Source organism: Cupressus sempervirens, chromosome 11 (genome assembly GCF_028749045.1).
Source record: "Cupressus sempervirens isolate cs-2001-9-10 chromosome 11, ASM2874904v1, whole genome shotgun sequence".
Taxonomy (NCBI): domain Eukaryota; kingdom Viridiplantae; phylum Streptophyta; class Pinopsida; order Cupressales; family Cupressaceae; genus Cupressus; species Cupressus sempervirens.
Genome location: NC_143128.1, coordinates 187,467,034 through 187,483,298, shown reverse-complemented (window position 1 = coordinate 187,483,298; position 16,265 = coordinate 187,467,034). Strand labels below are relative to the sequence as shown.

The following is a 16,265-nucleotide window of genomic DNA, read 5'->3' as shown; positions in this document are numbered from 1 at the left end:
CCTACATTTTGTCACCACAAAATGTTGGTAACAACACGAAACTTTTCCAAGCTAGTTTCGCGTTTCTCTAAGCTTGAATTAGATATTTAATTGTTTAATGTTGATCGATTGATCCATTTCAATTCAAATATCAAATTGTTTTACTAAAGGCCTTGGTCAAGTCTTTTTCGTTTTGCTTCCTGTTGAGCCTTTGCTTGATTTTTGAAGCCTTCATTGTCCGTTTTTTGCTTTTGAGCTTGTTTTTTCTTGTTTTTGGTCCTTTGGTCTTGCTCATGTCATGCCTTTCAATTTCCCCTTCGATTCGGTCTAACCTAGAGGTTAATCGGAGTTGTCAGTCAAGAGTAATGCCTATTTCAGTGCCTCAAAAGTGGACATTTTAGGTGCAACAACACGAACTAAAAATATGATGTTATATTTTCAATTTGACATTCACTTTTTGAAAAATATAACATTATACTCACTTTTTGTTATATTTTTAAGTTACTTTTACTTTAAATTTATAACTTAAAGTGACTATAGTGCACTTTATATTATAATTTTAAGTTAAGTTACTTTTTAATTTTTTCACTTGAAGTAAGTATATAACTATATAGTTTCATTTTAAATTTTTGGTTTTAAAAATCAAATACTTATTTAAATGTTACTTTAAAATGGTGTTTATGTATTATATTCCATAATATGATAAATAGATGTTGTTTTTGACCCATTTTGTAATATTTTTCTAATTTTAAGTGAATTAAATGATTTAAAGGCTTCATAAGTGGACATTTTATATGCAATTACATGTAAAAAATTATCAAAACTAGACTTTTTTACATGTCATTGCATATAAAATCTACTTTAGTGGACCCTTTTGATGTCATTACATCAAAAGTTCATCAAGGGTGGACCTTTTTGATGCTATGACATCAAAAGTGGAGTTTTTATGCTTATGCATCTAAAAGGTGAGAGACACTTTAAAATGTGCAAGTGACCTCAAAAGGTTCGATTTTACCCATAAGCACATTTTAAAACATGCTATGCACTCCAAAAAGAGCAATTTTACTTAAGGCATGTTTTTAAAACATGTATGTGACCTCAAAAGGTCCGATTTTGGAGGAAAGCACATTTTAAAATGTGTTGTGTTCATCAAAAGGTCCGATTTTAAAAGGAAATGTGCAAGTGTTTCCCAAGAATTCAATTTTGCTCATATCTTGAGATTTTCTCAATGGATTTAAATGAAATCTTCTCCATTCAAGGCGTTTTTTCTTGGTGATCAATTTCGTTGCATCAAAGATGGATTTAATATGCTCAAATCATTGGGAGCTCAATCTTAGGGCACGTTTTTGGAGAAAACTCCAAATATCTTCATTTTTTCACGAGGATGAATCGATTTGCTCTTATTGGATGATTACATTACATATTGATCAACGTTTTGGTGTTTAAACACCAAATCAATTTACTTGAGATTCTTGGTGAAACACGGTTTTTCCAAAAACGTCCCATGAATGTTCATCTTCAAAAATGTTGGAGCATAAAGACTTTTTAGGGCACATTTTGGGATCTTCCAACAACTTCTCCTTGTTTGCTGCCCTCTCTAATTTGAATTTGCAAGGTTGGAAAAAGTCTTACCATTTTTGGAGAAATTTTCAACATTGGAGCATCTTTTTCCTTCATTTTGGCATTTAATCTTCATGTAAGTGGAATTCTTCTTTGTTGCTATTTAATTCATGCTTATCTTGTTGATTTTATGCATGAAATTACTTGATGGTTGCCATTTGTGAAAATCCTTGCAATAGGAAGTGCTTTTTCCTTTAAATATGAAGTTTTTATTCATTTTCATGTTTTTGGTTCTTTCCCAAGTCCCAATTTCGAATTTGAGCTTTGAAGTGCATTGCATCTTGGCATGTGAGTTATTGTTCGAAGGTACGTTGTCTCTTTTACTTTTTCTGTTTTGTGCTTGCTTGCCAGTTTTCTCCACTTGGAGAAATTGCAAGTTCTGTCCCCAGAACTTGTTTTTGCTTCATTACATGGGCATGCATTGTCATATTCCACATTCCGTTTCATGTCACAACACTTCATCTCTCACTCAACGAAATGTGATTACATGTTTTTCATTCCATTTGTTGTTTGCACATGCATGTAATCCCATTTTCCATCTCCATTTTCACCCATCTCACTTTTCGTTTCCATTCACACGACACAATTACACGAAATGTCTCACATGTAATTGCATTCAAAAGGTCTGATTTTCACTATAAGTCACATTTTGAAAAGTCAAATAGATGTCATTTTCACTTCTCACGTACTTTGACTTCTCCTTTTCACCAAAAGTGACTATAGAACTCATTATCTCACTTTCATTTTCCATTTTCATCCCTTCATATGCATGTGCGCTTTCATAAGAAAATACATGTTTCCACATCTTTCCATGTTTTCCATCTCATCCTTCATTCGCACATATATGTGAAGCATATTCTTCATCCGCATTTGCATCTCATTTCACCCTCCACCTCCCATTACATGTTGCCTTTACATGTATTCATTTTTCATGTAATAATGCCTTGAAAATGCTAAGTCACTTTTGAAATCAACAATTTTCATTTTTGCATGCATTCCCATGCGTTTCGCCTTCACACATTCTCTTTCCATTCCATTTCATTTCATCTTCCATTTTTACACTTTCATATCATTTCATTCCATTTTTCGTTCATTTCATTCTGCTTTCCATTCCATTGCATATGCATATGCTTTCTCTTTGAAGTTACTTAGAAGGATTTGTGAAGTCTCCAATCCATTTTCGAATCTTCACTGCTGATCCGGAATTCACTTGCATGGAGGTTTCTTCTGATGATGTATTTATGTTTTGGGATTTTTTGGATAACGTTTTGGATACGAAGATTGGTCATGTAGACGTGGCTGATTTTTTACAAAGAGTTGATGCCCCGGCTAATCATGAAATGAAGCAAATTAGGAAAAACAACATTCATTTGGTATCCACATTTCTTATGGCGGCTATAGAACCTGACTTCGTAAAGGATGTGCACGGCAGTTTACTCCCAAGACAAAAACTATCAAAGATGCTAACAGCAAAGTTATCATTAGCCTAGATCCTGAGGTTACAGAACAAATTTTCAAGATTCCGCATAAATCAGAATGTCCTGATTTGACTAAAGAATCATCATTGGCTTGTTGGAATGAGCAAAAGAGTAATTATCAGAAGTATGTCAACCTTTACTAGTTAGACAATAAAAGAAGCAATTTTTCCAGATGGCCAAAGACTGTTCATCGATCAAATTTCAAACAAGAGTACAAAGATCTCATCATCCTTCTCAGCAGGATTTGTGGCTTTAAAGATTCTACTAATTTTGAGTCATGGATGTATAAGTTCATGTTTCAGATTATGGAGAATAAAGAACACATCTTTTGGGGAGAACTTATCAATACTGCACTCTACCAGCAAATATGTAATGTGGGAACATCAGTGTCTTTCTACATGAATTCTTATCTAGTCTACATCGCTGCTAATATATGGGATCTTTCTCTGGTCTTTCTACCAAAGGAGATCGTCTTCAAGTTCTTATTTAGGACTACTATGACCAAATCACTTTGGCAAATAGTAAGTTCCACTACAGAAGAGTCCAAGATGCCTTCTTTGGATATTTCCGATGCTTGTTTGATAAGCAGTTGGTTATCAAAATAGTATCTGATGCAGCGTGGGAGAAGGTGAACCAATACGGCTATATTTTTCTTCAGTTTCCTACTTTCACATACTTGAGAATTGGATATTTCAAAGGAGAGTCATATACCTTACCTAGGTATGCTACAGATCGAATCATCTTGATGGAGCTAGCTAGACAGCTCATGGACGTGCAGAGTGATCAGCATGCTTCACATAGGCCTGGTTTTGGCATTACCTCAGCTAAGTCTTTGGCTATTGGCAATTATTCAATCATTTTTGTGCCTAAAGCAAAGAATATGGAAGCAAAGTTGCAATTGATCACCTTGAAGAATTTCAAGGCCAAATTTGATTTTGACTACCGAGAAATGAATTCTTAGATGAAAAGAGCCTACACTCATGTTCATCACATCGAAGACATTCGGATAGACATGAGGACAGAACTTGACATCATGAAGATGGATTTCTGCAGATTAACCTTGCAACAAATAATTGATCTTAACATGTTGGAAATCCCTTCAGATTTTCAAGTTGAAGATGATGGCAACATCCTTGATACAGAGTTTCATCAGGCCAGTTTTGATAAGAAGTGCCCTTTTCCTATTCAATGGCAACAAAAGAAAAGTACATCTATCATGGACAGATTTCAATCCATCCTAGTAAACACCAACAAATGGTTGAAAAGTAAAGGCCTTAAAAGAGTAAATCCTAAGATGGGCTTGGATTGTGGAAGTTTTGGTCCTCCTGGTAGGAAATCATAATTAGAGATTACAGGGAAAGATAGTGCCTCATCTTCTGATGCCAAGGGTTCCCTCAAATTCAAATTGAAGGGCGAAAAAGGAATAAAATCATCTCAAGCTCCTAAGCCAATTCAAGAATCAGTAGCAGAATAAGAAGAAGAATTGGAAATAGGATCTGATAAAGGAGATTCGAATGAAGACGAGGAAATCATGATCATGTCTCCTTCAAAGCCTGCACAAGCCTGTATGTCTTTTGTACATGAAGAACCTTTTTTGCATGAGGTTGATAATGATGTGGATTCTTTTTCCACTGTTTTCACTCCTCCTATTCCAGTCTCAAAGGTTAATATCATGATTCTTCCTATTTCTTTTGTTGCTCCTCGTATCCCTGCACATGAACAGTATGATCACTTAGCATATGTGTTTGAAGATTTTCCAACTCTTACCAGTGGTCAATTTTCCCAACTTGATACATCTTTGATAAGATTTGAACTTTTCATGACAAAGTCTTCTCAACATGTTCCTATGCCTTCAGCAGTACAAACTGAATCTTGCTCAGTCACTACGGATATACAATCTGGATCAATGTCAATGGTCTCCACTGTGCCTATTTCTGCAAATGAAAGTTTCAGCTTGCCTACGTGGTTGAGTAAAATAACAACAAAGAGAAGGAAAGTGGTTGTTCCTCCTGACAACCTTCCTGTTAAAAAGACAATCTAAATCTTTGAAAAAAAACATTGTTTCCAAAATTTTGGTCGATTTTGATAAAACCAAATTTGTTGAGGTTGTTGAGCCCTTGGTAGGTAAACCTGTTGAGGAACTTACTCGTTCTAACTACAAGATTACTAAGATTGAAGTTGGAAAGCAATCACATTTGGGTTGTTTGCAAGATGCTCAAAATGCATTAGCTGATGTATCAAAAAGAAATCATGAGCTTTGGGAAAGAAGAATCGGCTGAAACAGGAGATATCTCGTTTGAATGAGGTTATCCAAAAACAATTTTATCAAAGTATTGTTGTTATGTCTCAAACATCTAAAGAAAGAAGGTTGATTGAAGCTGCCAAGTCTTGGATATAGGAAATCATTTCTGAAGGAGTTCGAGCCATCACAGAGGCATTTGCAATTCTTAAGCGTGTCAAAGAGATGAATGAAATAAAGCAAAACTTAATTTCTTCTTTGACTCCAGAAGCTGATAACTTGAAGGAAATTCATGATGATTGGGATGAAATGGTGAGATTCGATTTGGATGCCTTGGTTTCATGTGATATTCTTTTGTCATGTGAAATGTTCTTCAGATTTCAAGGACTCATTGGTTACAAGGAGGAGACATTAAGAAAGCTGATCACAAAATTGCAAGTGGCTTTTGGAGATTGTCAAGTTGTTGAAACAAGTGTTACTTGTGATTTGGAACAGATGGGATGTCATGTTACTGATGAATCTGGTAATCTTAGTGCAACAGAGATAGTAAATTCATAATATACCAACAGGATCAATGTTGATGTAGATTTTGAAGATTTTGGTTCACATACAATGAACAAGTTTGTTTTGTATATATCCTTGACAAAACACTTGTTAGATACTACAGCAGCAAATTCCAAAATCGTGCAATCAGCATATGCAAATGCAGTGAGAGTTGAAGCCATATTGAAGACCATGGAAACAATGCGTGACATGATTGTCAAATTCAAGGCACTGAGAAACAATCTCTAAGATTGTTGTTTTGTTTTATGCTAGTAGTTGTAGAAAATGCATTACATGAAGATGTGTAATTACATGTAATGCAAGTTACACGTATGTAAAAAGATGTAATGCGAGTTGCATGTGCAGTTGCATGTAACCCTTTATTTTCTGTAGTTAGACTAGGTCAAAGTTGGTTGAGTTGCTCCCACTTTTTCCTCCATCTTTTTCTCAACTCCTGTGCCTATATAAAGGAGTGACCCCTCTTGTAAAATCATCATTATTTTTTATGCAAGAGAACTCTAGAAAAATTGTGCCAGCATAACTTTGTTTGTGTAAGCACTATTTTGAGAAAAAGTGAATACAAATGAGTATTTGAGACTTAACTTTGATTAAGTAAGATTGTTATTTGTGTGAATTGTAAGCTTTGTCTATAATTCATCCAAGTTGTCTTTGATTCATGTTGTCTGGTTTTATTGATAATTGTATCTCTTGAATTGATTAGAAAAGAGTTAAGAAGCAAATGGAGCCAGAGCTTTGACCAGGAGCAACTGTGGAAGTGTATAGCTAGAAGCTTTGTCTATAGCTTATATTTTCTTCTTAATTTGCAAAATAGCTAAGTAGTCTTACTTTTAGGAGTCTTTCTGCCCTAATTGTAAAGTTTTTCCATATAGAAGTACGATTGGACTTAGAGCCAAACCAGTACATTTTTAGCTAGCCTTTGAGTTAGTAAAGATTTATCAATATCACTGTTTCCAGCTCTTGATAGAAGTGTAGTTAGAGATTCACCCTGCCCATTACTCGCTCCACGAGTAAGTGGATTCTTTCTTGAAAGATAAGAAAAAAATATTGGTAACACCAATTTTACAAAATCTCTCGACTTCTTGCTTACCTTGAGTTGATCAAAGGAACGGTCAGAAGGGGGAGCCTTCCCTTTAAGGTAGGAGAGACTCTGTCTCACACGCTGTGGCTAGTCATCCTATTTTGCGACTAGATTTTTACCCAAAACTATCAGTTGCAAAATATCCACCCAACAAAACTCTGTACGTGCCCACAATCAGTTCCCCTCAATTTCTGATTTTTCCAATTCAAAATCAACCAGTACCTAGAAATGATGGGCTGGAGGGAGTGATTCGGCTACCTAGGATATGATATGTTTGTGCTTCATGCCAATCCATGTGTGAGTATTTATATGCACATCAACATTGTGAATCACTAAATTGTATTAGAATACACTACATAGAAAACAGTGGGCCGGTATTGCTGCTGAAATATGCATATCCCCAAGCATCTAAAGTAGCCAACAGCTTCATAACCTACCTTAAATGTCCTTCTATATTCAGCCTCTATGGAGAGAGAAACTACCTGGTGCTTCTTACTCGTCCATGTCACGATACTAGATCCCAAACTAAACACATATCTAGAAGTTGACTTTTTATCGTCAACAAACCCTATCCAATCTGAATCAGTGAACCCACTGAGTTGAGGATTAGAACTATATGAGTAAAGAAGTCCATAGTCTGTTGTGCCCTTCACATAACGGAGCACACACTTTGTTGCCATCCAATGATCAGCCTTGGGAGCTGTCATAAAGCGTGAGACGTAGCTGACTACAAAGCTTATATCAGTCTAGTAGCAAAAAGGTAGATGAGGCTTCCTACTAGTTGCAACTAGAGGAGGATCGGACTTGACAGATAACTTGAGCCCTTTCTCCATGGGTGTAGATGCAAGCCTAAAATCCTGCATACAAACCTGTCTAACAAAGCCCTAGCATATATAGACTAAGAAATGAATATACCAGAGGACTGCTACCAAACCTTAACACCTAGGCAATAATGCATGACCACAAGGTTAGTCATATCAAAAGACTGGCATAAACTCTATTTGATTCCCTGAATCAAAGATGTTGCACTACCAGTGACGATCAAATCATCCACATAAATGACTAGGAGGATGACTGTCAATAGTCTTGATGTACAAATTTGAGTCTAGAGAACTCTTCTGGAAGCCTTGATCGCTAAGGTACTTATCAATTTTCACGTATGATGCTCTAGGGGCTTCCTTCAAACCATAGAGAGCTTTCATTGGTCTAAAAACCTGTTGTTCATTAATAGCAACCTTGAAACCAGGAGCTTTCATCATGTAGACCTCTTCTTGTAGGTTACCGTTCAAGAAAGCACTCTTGATGTCTATCTGATGGACCCTTCAGCCAAACTGTGTTGCCATGGCTAGGACTAATCTGATGGTGCTCATCCTTGTTGTAAGAACTAAAGTCTCCTCGTAATCAATGCCCTGACGCTGAGAAAAGCCCTTTGCAACTAAACGAGCTTTGTACTTATCCAAAGTAGCATCAAACTTGTATTTTATTTTGTAGATCCAGTTGCAACAAATGGGTTTCTTCCCCAGTGAAAGATTAGAAAGGACCCAAGGTTTATTCTTCAATAGGCTATCTTGTTTAAATTTCATGGCTTTTTCCCACTCTGGAATTCCTTTAGCCTCGGAGTATGTCTAAGGTCCAAAAACGCTGTGAATGTTGGCCATGAGAGAAAAAATGACTAACTGAGAAGGTTTGCTCTTTTTTTGAACAGTTCTCCCATCAATGAGGCTCATCATCTCCAAGATCACCACGTGTCTTAGCCCACCACTTAGGCCAAAGAGGAGGACCACATTAGTATCAAGAGATGCTCTATGATCAAGTTCTTCATCAAAAGGACTTGGATCAAAATTAGGTGAAGCATCTGCATATCTAGGTGATCCTGCAGGAGAAGCCGTAGGTGTCTGTACAGGAATCACTAGTATAACTCGAGTTGTTAGAGTTGTTGGAGCCCTCCCATCAGTTGAACCTAACAAAAGCCAAACTCCCAAATCATGGGCCTTCATAGGCTCATCTGTTGGGTTAGGAACAGGAGAAATAGACATGAATGGTCCTTGATGCTCATTAAAGACTATATCATGATTGTACAGGAGATGTCTTAGTATCGATCAAGAGGTAGGCTTTGTGAAGACTATTGTATCCAGCAAGCATGAATTTCTGACTCTTGGCATCCAACTTGGTGTGTGATGTATCAAGGATCCAAACATAGGCAGGAGAGCCAAAAACCTTCAAGTGACAATCTTTGGGCTTGAAACCTGACCAGGCCTCTTCCAAAGTATTAACTTTGACTGCCACAATAGGAGATTGGTTCAAAAGGTAAACTACAATGTTAACTACTTCAGCCCAAACCTTCTTCAAAACATGTCTATGGTCAAGCACGGATCAAGCCATCTCAATGATTGTTTTGTGCCAACATTCAACTACATTGTTCTACTATAGTGTGGGGTGTGATTAATTGGCGCTTGGTACCTTGATTATCACAGAAGCTAGAGAGTTCATTAGAACAAAAGTCCTCCCCATTATCTAACCTAAGAGCAATAATATATTTCCCAAACTCTTTTCAAACTAGAGGTTTAAACTTCTAAAATATAGTGAACGCTTCTGATTTCTTTTTAAGAAAATAGACCCTCATTTTTCCATTGAAATCATCAACAAACAACAGAAATACCTAGACCAAAGAACAAAAGGAGTGGCCATAGGGCTGTACATATCAGCATTAACAAATTGAAGTACCTAAGAAGCCCGCCATGAATCGCCACTTTTGAAAGGTGTGCAACGTTGCTTCCTAGCCTAGCATGCATCACAAACTCCAAGCTGTTAAGACTGAATATCTAGAAATCCGAGGACAAGCTCTCCCCAAGCAAGCTGAGAGAGATAATGCACATTTAAGTGCCCATACCACTAATGCCAAAGTGTACTGGCAGAAGACCGTCAAGCAGCCATAGCTAAGTCCCAAGAATTACCAGAATCAACAAGTTTGAAAAGACCATGATCCTCAAGACCAACTGCAACAACAGACTGATTCTCCCTATTAGTGATGGTGCACTAATGTGAATTTTGGGTGACATCCAATCATGGAGGGTGTCACAACAACTGACTAGTTGAGAGTAGATTTAGTTCCATCCTTGGAACATAGTACACATCGAAGAAAATGAGATTCCTCCCAGTAGATTGAATCTGAATGTTGCCTTTGCCAACAACAGTGTACTCTTCTCCTCCACCAAAAATAACGGAATCTGAAAAAGGTTGGAAATCAGTGAACTAGTCTCTGCAGTGGGTGAAATGACAAGAGGCACTTGAATCAATGTATCAAGTAGACAACTTGAAATGATCTGCAGGTCTTTTAGCCATGAAGGCGTAAAGGGCAGATTCTCTCTACTCGATGTGCTCTACATTGTTCACTTTTGGCTATGAACCAGAATGCTTAAATAGGGCAGCTAAGCATTTTCAACATTCAACCTTCATGTGACCATACTTATGCTAGTAGTTGCACTGAATGTTTGTTTTCTTGGAGCCTTACGATACTGAAGCAGAGGACTTCTACTGAGAAGACTGCTACGAATAAGACTTGCCCTTATCTTTCTGAAAGGATTTAGCAGCAAAGGCTTGCTCTGTGGTGGTGAAGCTAGAACTGCTACCGAACTGTTGTTTCCACTGATCTTGTTGAAGCAAAAGTGTGAAAAGGTCTATAAACTTCATATCAACACCAATAGAAGTGATGTTGAGAGTCTCGATAAAATACTCGTAGGACTTGGGTAAACTTTTGAGGGATATTATGACAATGTCCTCTTCCTCCATCTTGTGTCCAATTGCAAGCAACTAATCATGAATTTCCTGAATCCTATTCAAATGTTCTTGGAGCAATTTTGGCTCATCCATGGCAATAGAAAACAGTGGTCATGAGAAGGAAGACCCTTCTTTGTCTGAAGTTTCATTAATTGAGTAGTGTGCAACTACATTGAGATATATCATGGTGGATGTTATGAGATGTAATATCTGTGGATATGCCATGAGTAGATATCTTCTCTAGTAGACATCATGAGACGTGATGTCAATGCACATACCAAGAAAAGATGAGTATGGTGAACATCATATGGTTGATATTTTTGGGCATACCATACTCCTGATGTTACCGTGAGGTAACAATAGTACACTATGTTGTTTATTTGGATAAAAATCGTCCTCCCTAGCTAAGAGGGAGTGTTATTGATTGAAGCTTCGATTGGATAATTTCAATCGATGAAATCAAATGTTTGAATGACCTATTGACCTTAAACATTTGACATCTATCGTTCTCTATTATTATCATGGAGCATTATTATTATTGATAATAAATTATTAAGTTATATATATGACATATATTACACACAAAAATAGAAATATATATATCATCTATATATATAAGTTATTTCCATACATTACAATCATGATAATACATTAAGAAAATATCATTTGTGATATATGTTAAAGCAATAACTAATTTGAGTTAAGATATTAGCAAGAGACATGTCTCTACGGGAGACATGCCTCTTTATATCATATACGTATTCATTGGAAAAATAACTTGAAACACACAAAAGTCAATAAGTGTAATTGCAAGTTACAGCAAAGATATATCATACCATCGCAAGGAAACATATTACATTATGCATCTAGGAAACAGAAACTAAAATTAAATTTCCTAAATCTAAAACTGATCAGAATTTAACAAGTTTTTAGTAAGTGATTCTTATTAGGCCGAATACATAAGTATTTACAGATTTTGCAGATACTTCCATTTCATACCAATACAAAATCATTCCGCTTGAAATTGGCCATTGAACCAATCTCACCAACAGAAATCACTGTATATGTTTAGGATGTATGTATGAATAATGAAATGTCCATAGTAAATAAAAACTAAACATTAATAAGTCCTATTGGTAAATCATATGCCGTTCAACTTACCCAGTCTTCAAAGGCTTCCTTTGAAAGTGAAATAGAGAGCACCAGCACCAAAGGAAAAATATTTGTTACGGATTGAACAGCACTGCACAATATATAAAAATGCACATATAACATAAGAATCTCTTCCAACAATTTCTTGAATTAAATAAGAGCTATATCTTAAAATGAGGATTGGAAGAAAAAAAGAGTACGATTGCCATTTGCATTGTAATGCTTAGCTCAATAGCTTCTCCATTTGAAGTACCCTTGACTTTGAGAGGCAAATTTATCATAAATAGTTCTTCCTGTTTAATATCATTGTCCAAACTTCTTTCTATTCCCTTAAATAATAATAATTATCTATTTATTCTGAATTTAGATAATGTCTTTATGGTCTTTTTGATGATAGAATATGGAGTTCTTCAATTGCTGAAAAAGAAACTCACAGAATAACAGTGTATCAAGCTAATACAGAATTCTAAATAAAAATATTTTAATGAATGCAACCTATAGTAATATAGTAGATATGTCTATTGAAAAAGAGGTTTCATAATTCTGATTGTGTATGCACAAGATTTTTTTAGTAGGCAAAGTTTTCTTGGTGGTTCACAATAGGGACCGTGGCCCTGCAGTGGCAAGTTCCAGGGTAACCCATTCAAGAATTATGTAACCAACTGATAACCTAATAAAATAAATGGGTTACAATATTAATCAAGATAATAGTTGTGTCTCGCCCATGCTTTGAGTGCTAGTATAGACTAAGGATAGGAGTTGAAGAAGATGCATTTTTAGATGGCATAATTGAACTACCTTGTCCTCATGAAAGGTTGTTTTGGTTCCATGAGTTTCACATGGGATTCAAGGTCCAAAGTGACCAATACTAGGGTAACCCAAGAGAGAGCCTATGTGATGACACTCATCCTATGTATATCCTAGAGTCCCTTTCGATTTGGATTTCATGTTCATGCCTCTGCTAGTCTTTCCTTGCTTTATGATTCCTTGTTTTCCAAGCATTGTTGGAGATTAGTTACCACCTTGTATTCTGTTTTGGATTGCTTGTTTTGCTGTGGTGCCTTGGTGTTGTAATGTCCCCTTTTTCATGTCATCTTTCAGAGAATTAGTTTATTTCCTAACCCTCATAGGCTAATGGAGTTTTTTCGAGGATCCGGTTGGAAGAGTTGGAGACCAATTCCCACTCCAGAGATCAGGGATGTTCAAGATTTCTCTTCATTTGAGTAAGATCAATGAACTTACTATTTATAGTGTATATTTGGGTAAGTTAGAGTTTCTGTCTTTCACAGGGCACCTAGACAATTTTCTATCAATATGGAGTTGTGGTGTCATTGACAGCTTCAGTTTGGGATTTACTATGTATAGTTAGTCAAATTGTGGTCAGTGCTATTTTTGAAAGGGCACCTGACCTTATAGTTTGCGTAGTGATTGACTAAATCGTCAGTTGGCTCAGTTTGACGGACTTAATATTTATAATAAGTCAATTATGCCCAATTACTATATTTGGCAGGGCACCTAGACCAACCTCAGTTGCAATGATGGCCTTTGTTTTGATCAAGTATTCAGGGTTTTAATATTTATAGTAAATCAAAGGTTGATAGAGATGGACCCTTACTTTTTTTAGTAAGGTACCCTGATTAGCAGTGAATGTCATGGGCTACCTCCTAGTGAAGTTATAATTGATTTGTGTTGATTAACAATGAAGTTATAACATTATAATTATTATTAGTGTTATACATTAATAATAATTACTTATTAAATGCATATCATTAATTGAATTATGAAGTGACTATAATAAAGTTGTAATATATAGTCACTTAAGTTATTCCAGCCTGTTTGAGAAGCTACTTCATAAGGAGGAATTAAAGAATGTTTTATGTCACATTGCAAAAAGTACAAGCATTCACCCACTAAAAAACTATTTAAGCAAAGCCATACTTCCATTTGGGCCATGTTATGAGAATATTTATGAAGTCATTTTCTCCTGGTGCTGGAAATCAGTGACTGACAAAACCGCTAAGAAGCTGAAGGTTGGATGCAAACCCAGACCTTCTAAATGGAGTGGATTTATATCAGAGTCCACTATTCTATTTAATGCATGGTTCACTTGTTACCTCTGTTGGACATCTATAGCATTTGGTATTTGCAGCTGTATGCATTAAAATCTAGGTCCCTGGGCAGTAATAGAACCTTGGATGGATGTATGTGCTGCTCCAGCAGTTGTATTCATTCTTGCAATGTTTTAGCTTGAAGGTAGATCCTAAACTGGTTTAGGAACTCTGTATGTTCACTACAAAACAATTTGTAAGCCTGGAAGCTAGATATCTACCAGTGTTTGTTATCATATCGCGTATTATCTGGTAATCTGAAAGTTTCAGTATTCAAGCGTATAGATCACAATTATTGCTGTCAACTGTATGGAAAAATGTTTCCAATAAGTCTGATACATTTTCAGAATAATAAGATTGCCATATACTTGTGTTAATGTCTCTGAATGTACTAGGAAAATTGGGATAAAGGTATGAAATGTGATGCTGAATGTTTAGTTTATTGCTTGAGCATTTTAGAAATTATTTAATCTTGCTTCAGCAGTCAAGCATTTGATAAAATACCTAGGCAAAAAGGTTAGTGTTTGGTCTGCAAGTTTTGGCTCAATCCTAGACCAGTTCTTACAGTGGTATCAGGACTTGCATGCAAAGCGTTTGACAAAACATCAAACATCAAAAAGGTGTAGAAATTTGGCGTGTGTTAGCTAGAACCAAAAAGGGTTCTTACAAGTGTCTACCTCCTTAGCTCAGGTGGAATGGGCCTCTGAGTTCCACATAGTTGTGTGGTAAATGTTTTTCTCATCAAGGTTCAAATGGTTTGTGTTGTGCGCATGGATCCTTTACCAATGTCTACATTCTTGCTACATTAAATGATCTTCCTTTTGTACACGATGTTATTATATGCCATGTTATACTCCTATATGTATATTGATGTAAAGTGAACATGCCTTAAGGGAGATTGTAATTATAATCATAACAATGCAATTGTAATTTGAAGTACTTTACATAGGAAGTTTAGGATGATACTGTTATAAATGCATTTGCTATGCAATCTCTTGTAAGGAGAACAAAGGAATGCTAAGTTAAAATTGAATAGATTGTTAATTGAAATTAGTTAATTTATGTGTTTATGAGGATATATATATGTTGTTGATTGGAAATTGTAGATTAGGAGGAATGTTAGTGTATATGTTTATTGATGAAAATTTGATTATGAAAAGATAATAATGAGTTACATAGATTGTAACCTGAATTGATTATTTTATAGGATTGTGCTAGCGTTTTGGAAAACAATGCACTTATAGTATGGGTTAAATGATATGGATAGTTGTCTTATGAATGATCATATGGTAAGGAATCAAGGCTGATAGCTAGAGTGAGTAACTTAGTTGGTTAGTTAATGTTAATGATTGGGATTAAGGAAAAGACTAGGATGATGTTAGGTAGGCTGGTTATCTTAATTGATTTAATGGTCACTTGGTGAAGAAAGAATTTTGGTGCTCTAAAATGAATTTAGAGAAAAAGTAATTTACATTCAGAATGCATATAATCTATTTTGTTAGTGTTTTTGATTCATTGATGCATGTAGATTATTAGATATAAGGTTGAATGTTTCATAAGTAGCAACAAGAAGGAACCCTACGAGGACCTAGGATTAATATTGCATTCATGATTAATGAACATTTAAAAATGTGATGATGATGCATTGTTACTTCCTCTTAGATTTATGTACTTTGTAAATGATTAATATAAGTGATGCTTAAGTAAATGATGCAATTAAGTTTAGGGAATCTGTATTGACTTTATTTTAAAATTAGTGCACCTATATGTGGGTTAGAAGAGTGTTGTCCTCTCGGATTCCTTAGCGGGCACTACAGATATGGACATTTAAGTATAAGAAAATCCAAAACTATAATTTCTGAAAAGCAAAGATTAAAAGCAATTCAAAATAGTCGAATTATTCTCATAGAATTCATGTATGTGATTTTTAAATGGAAGAAGTTATACAATGTAATTCTAGTGGATCAGCGTTAACCAAGTCATTGATACCACTAAACAACAGGATATCATTAAGATTTTAAAAACTTTCACAGATCGACAATAGCTTTGCATCAATTGACGAATAAGTATTACCATACAATATTAATGACAAAAGTCACTTTATGTCTAATGAAATCACAAAGTAAATTAATATTAAATCCTGTAAAAAGACAAGATTTTACCTGAAAGGTGCTAGGGACAGAATTGCGACAAAAAGGAAGTAAACATTAGCTACCCGTCGAAACTACAAAGTCACAAGCATTTTGCAGCAAAATAAAGCAAGTGTTATA

The 16,265-nt window shown here is 35.5% G+C and overlaps 1 protein-coding gene across 6 annotated transcripts in view; it reads right to left on the bottom strand.

The window, feature by feature from the left end:
* LOC149528823 (phospholipid-transporting ATPase 3-like) overlaps window positions 1-16,265 on the bottom strand; it is a 264,933-nt gene that overhangs the window by 241,884 nt on the left and 6,784 nt on the right. For all 6 annotated transcript variants that reach the window (XM_089811275.1, XM_089811274.1, XM_089811278.1 and 3 more), the window contains exons 3-4: window positions 16,158-16,219; window positions 11,897-11,978 (exon numbers count right to left, since the gene is read on the bottom strand). In XM_089811275.1, coding sequence (XP_089667401.1) covers window positions 11,897-11,978; window positions 16,158-16,219 — 144 coding nt within the window. The remainder of the gene's footprint in view (window positions 1-11,896; window positions 11,979-16,157; window positions 16,220-16,265) is intronic.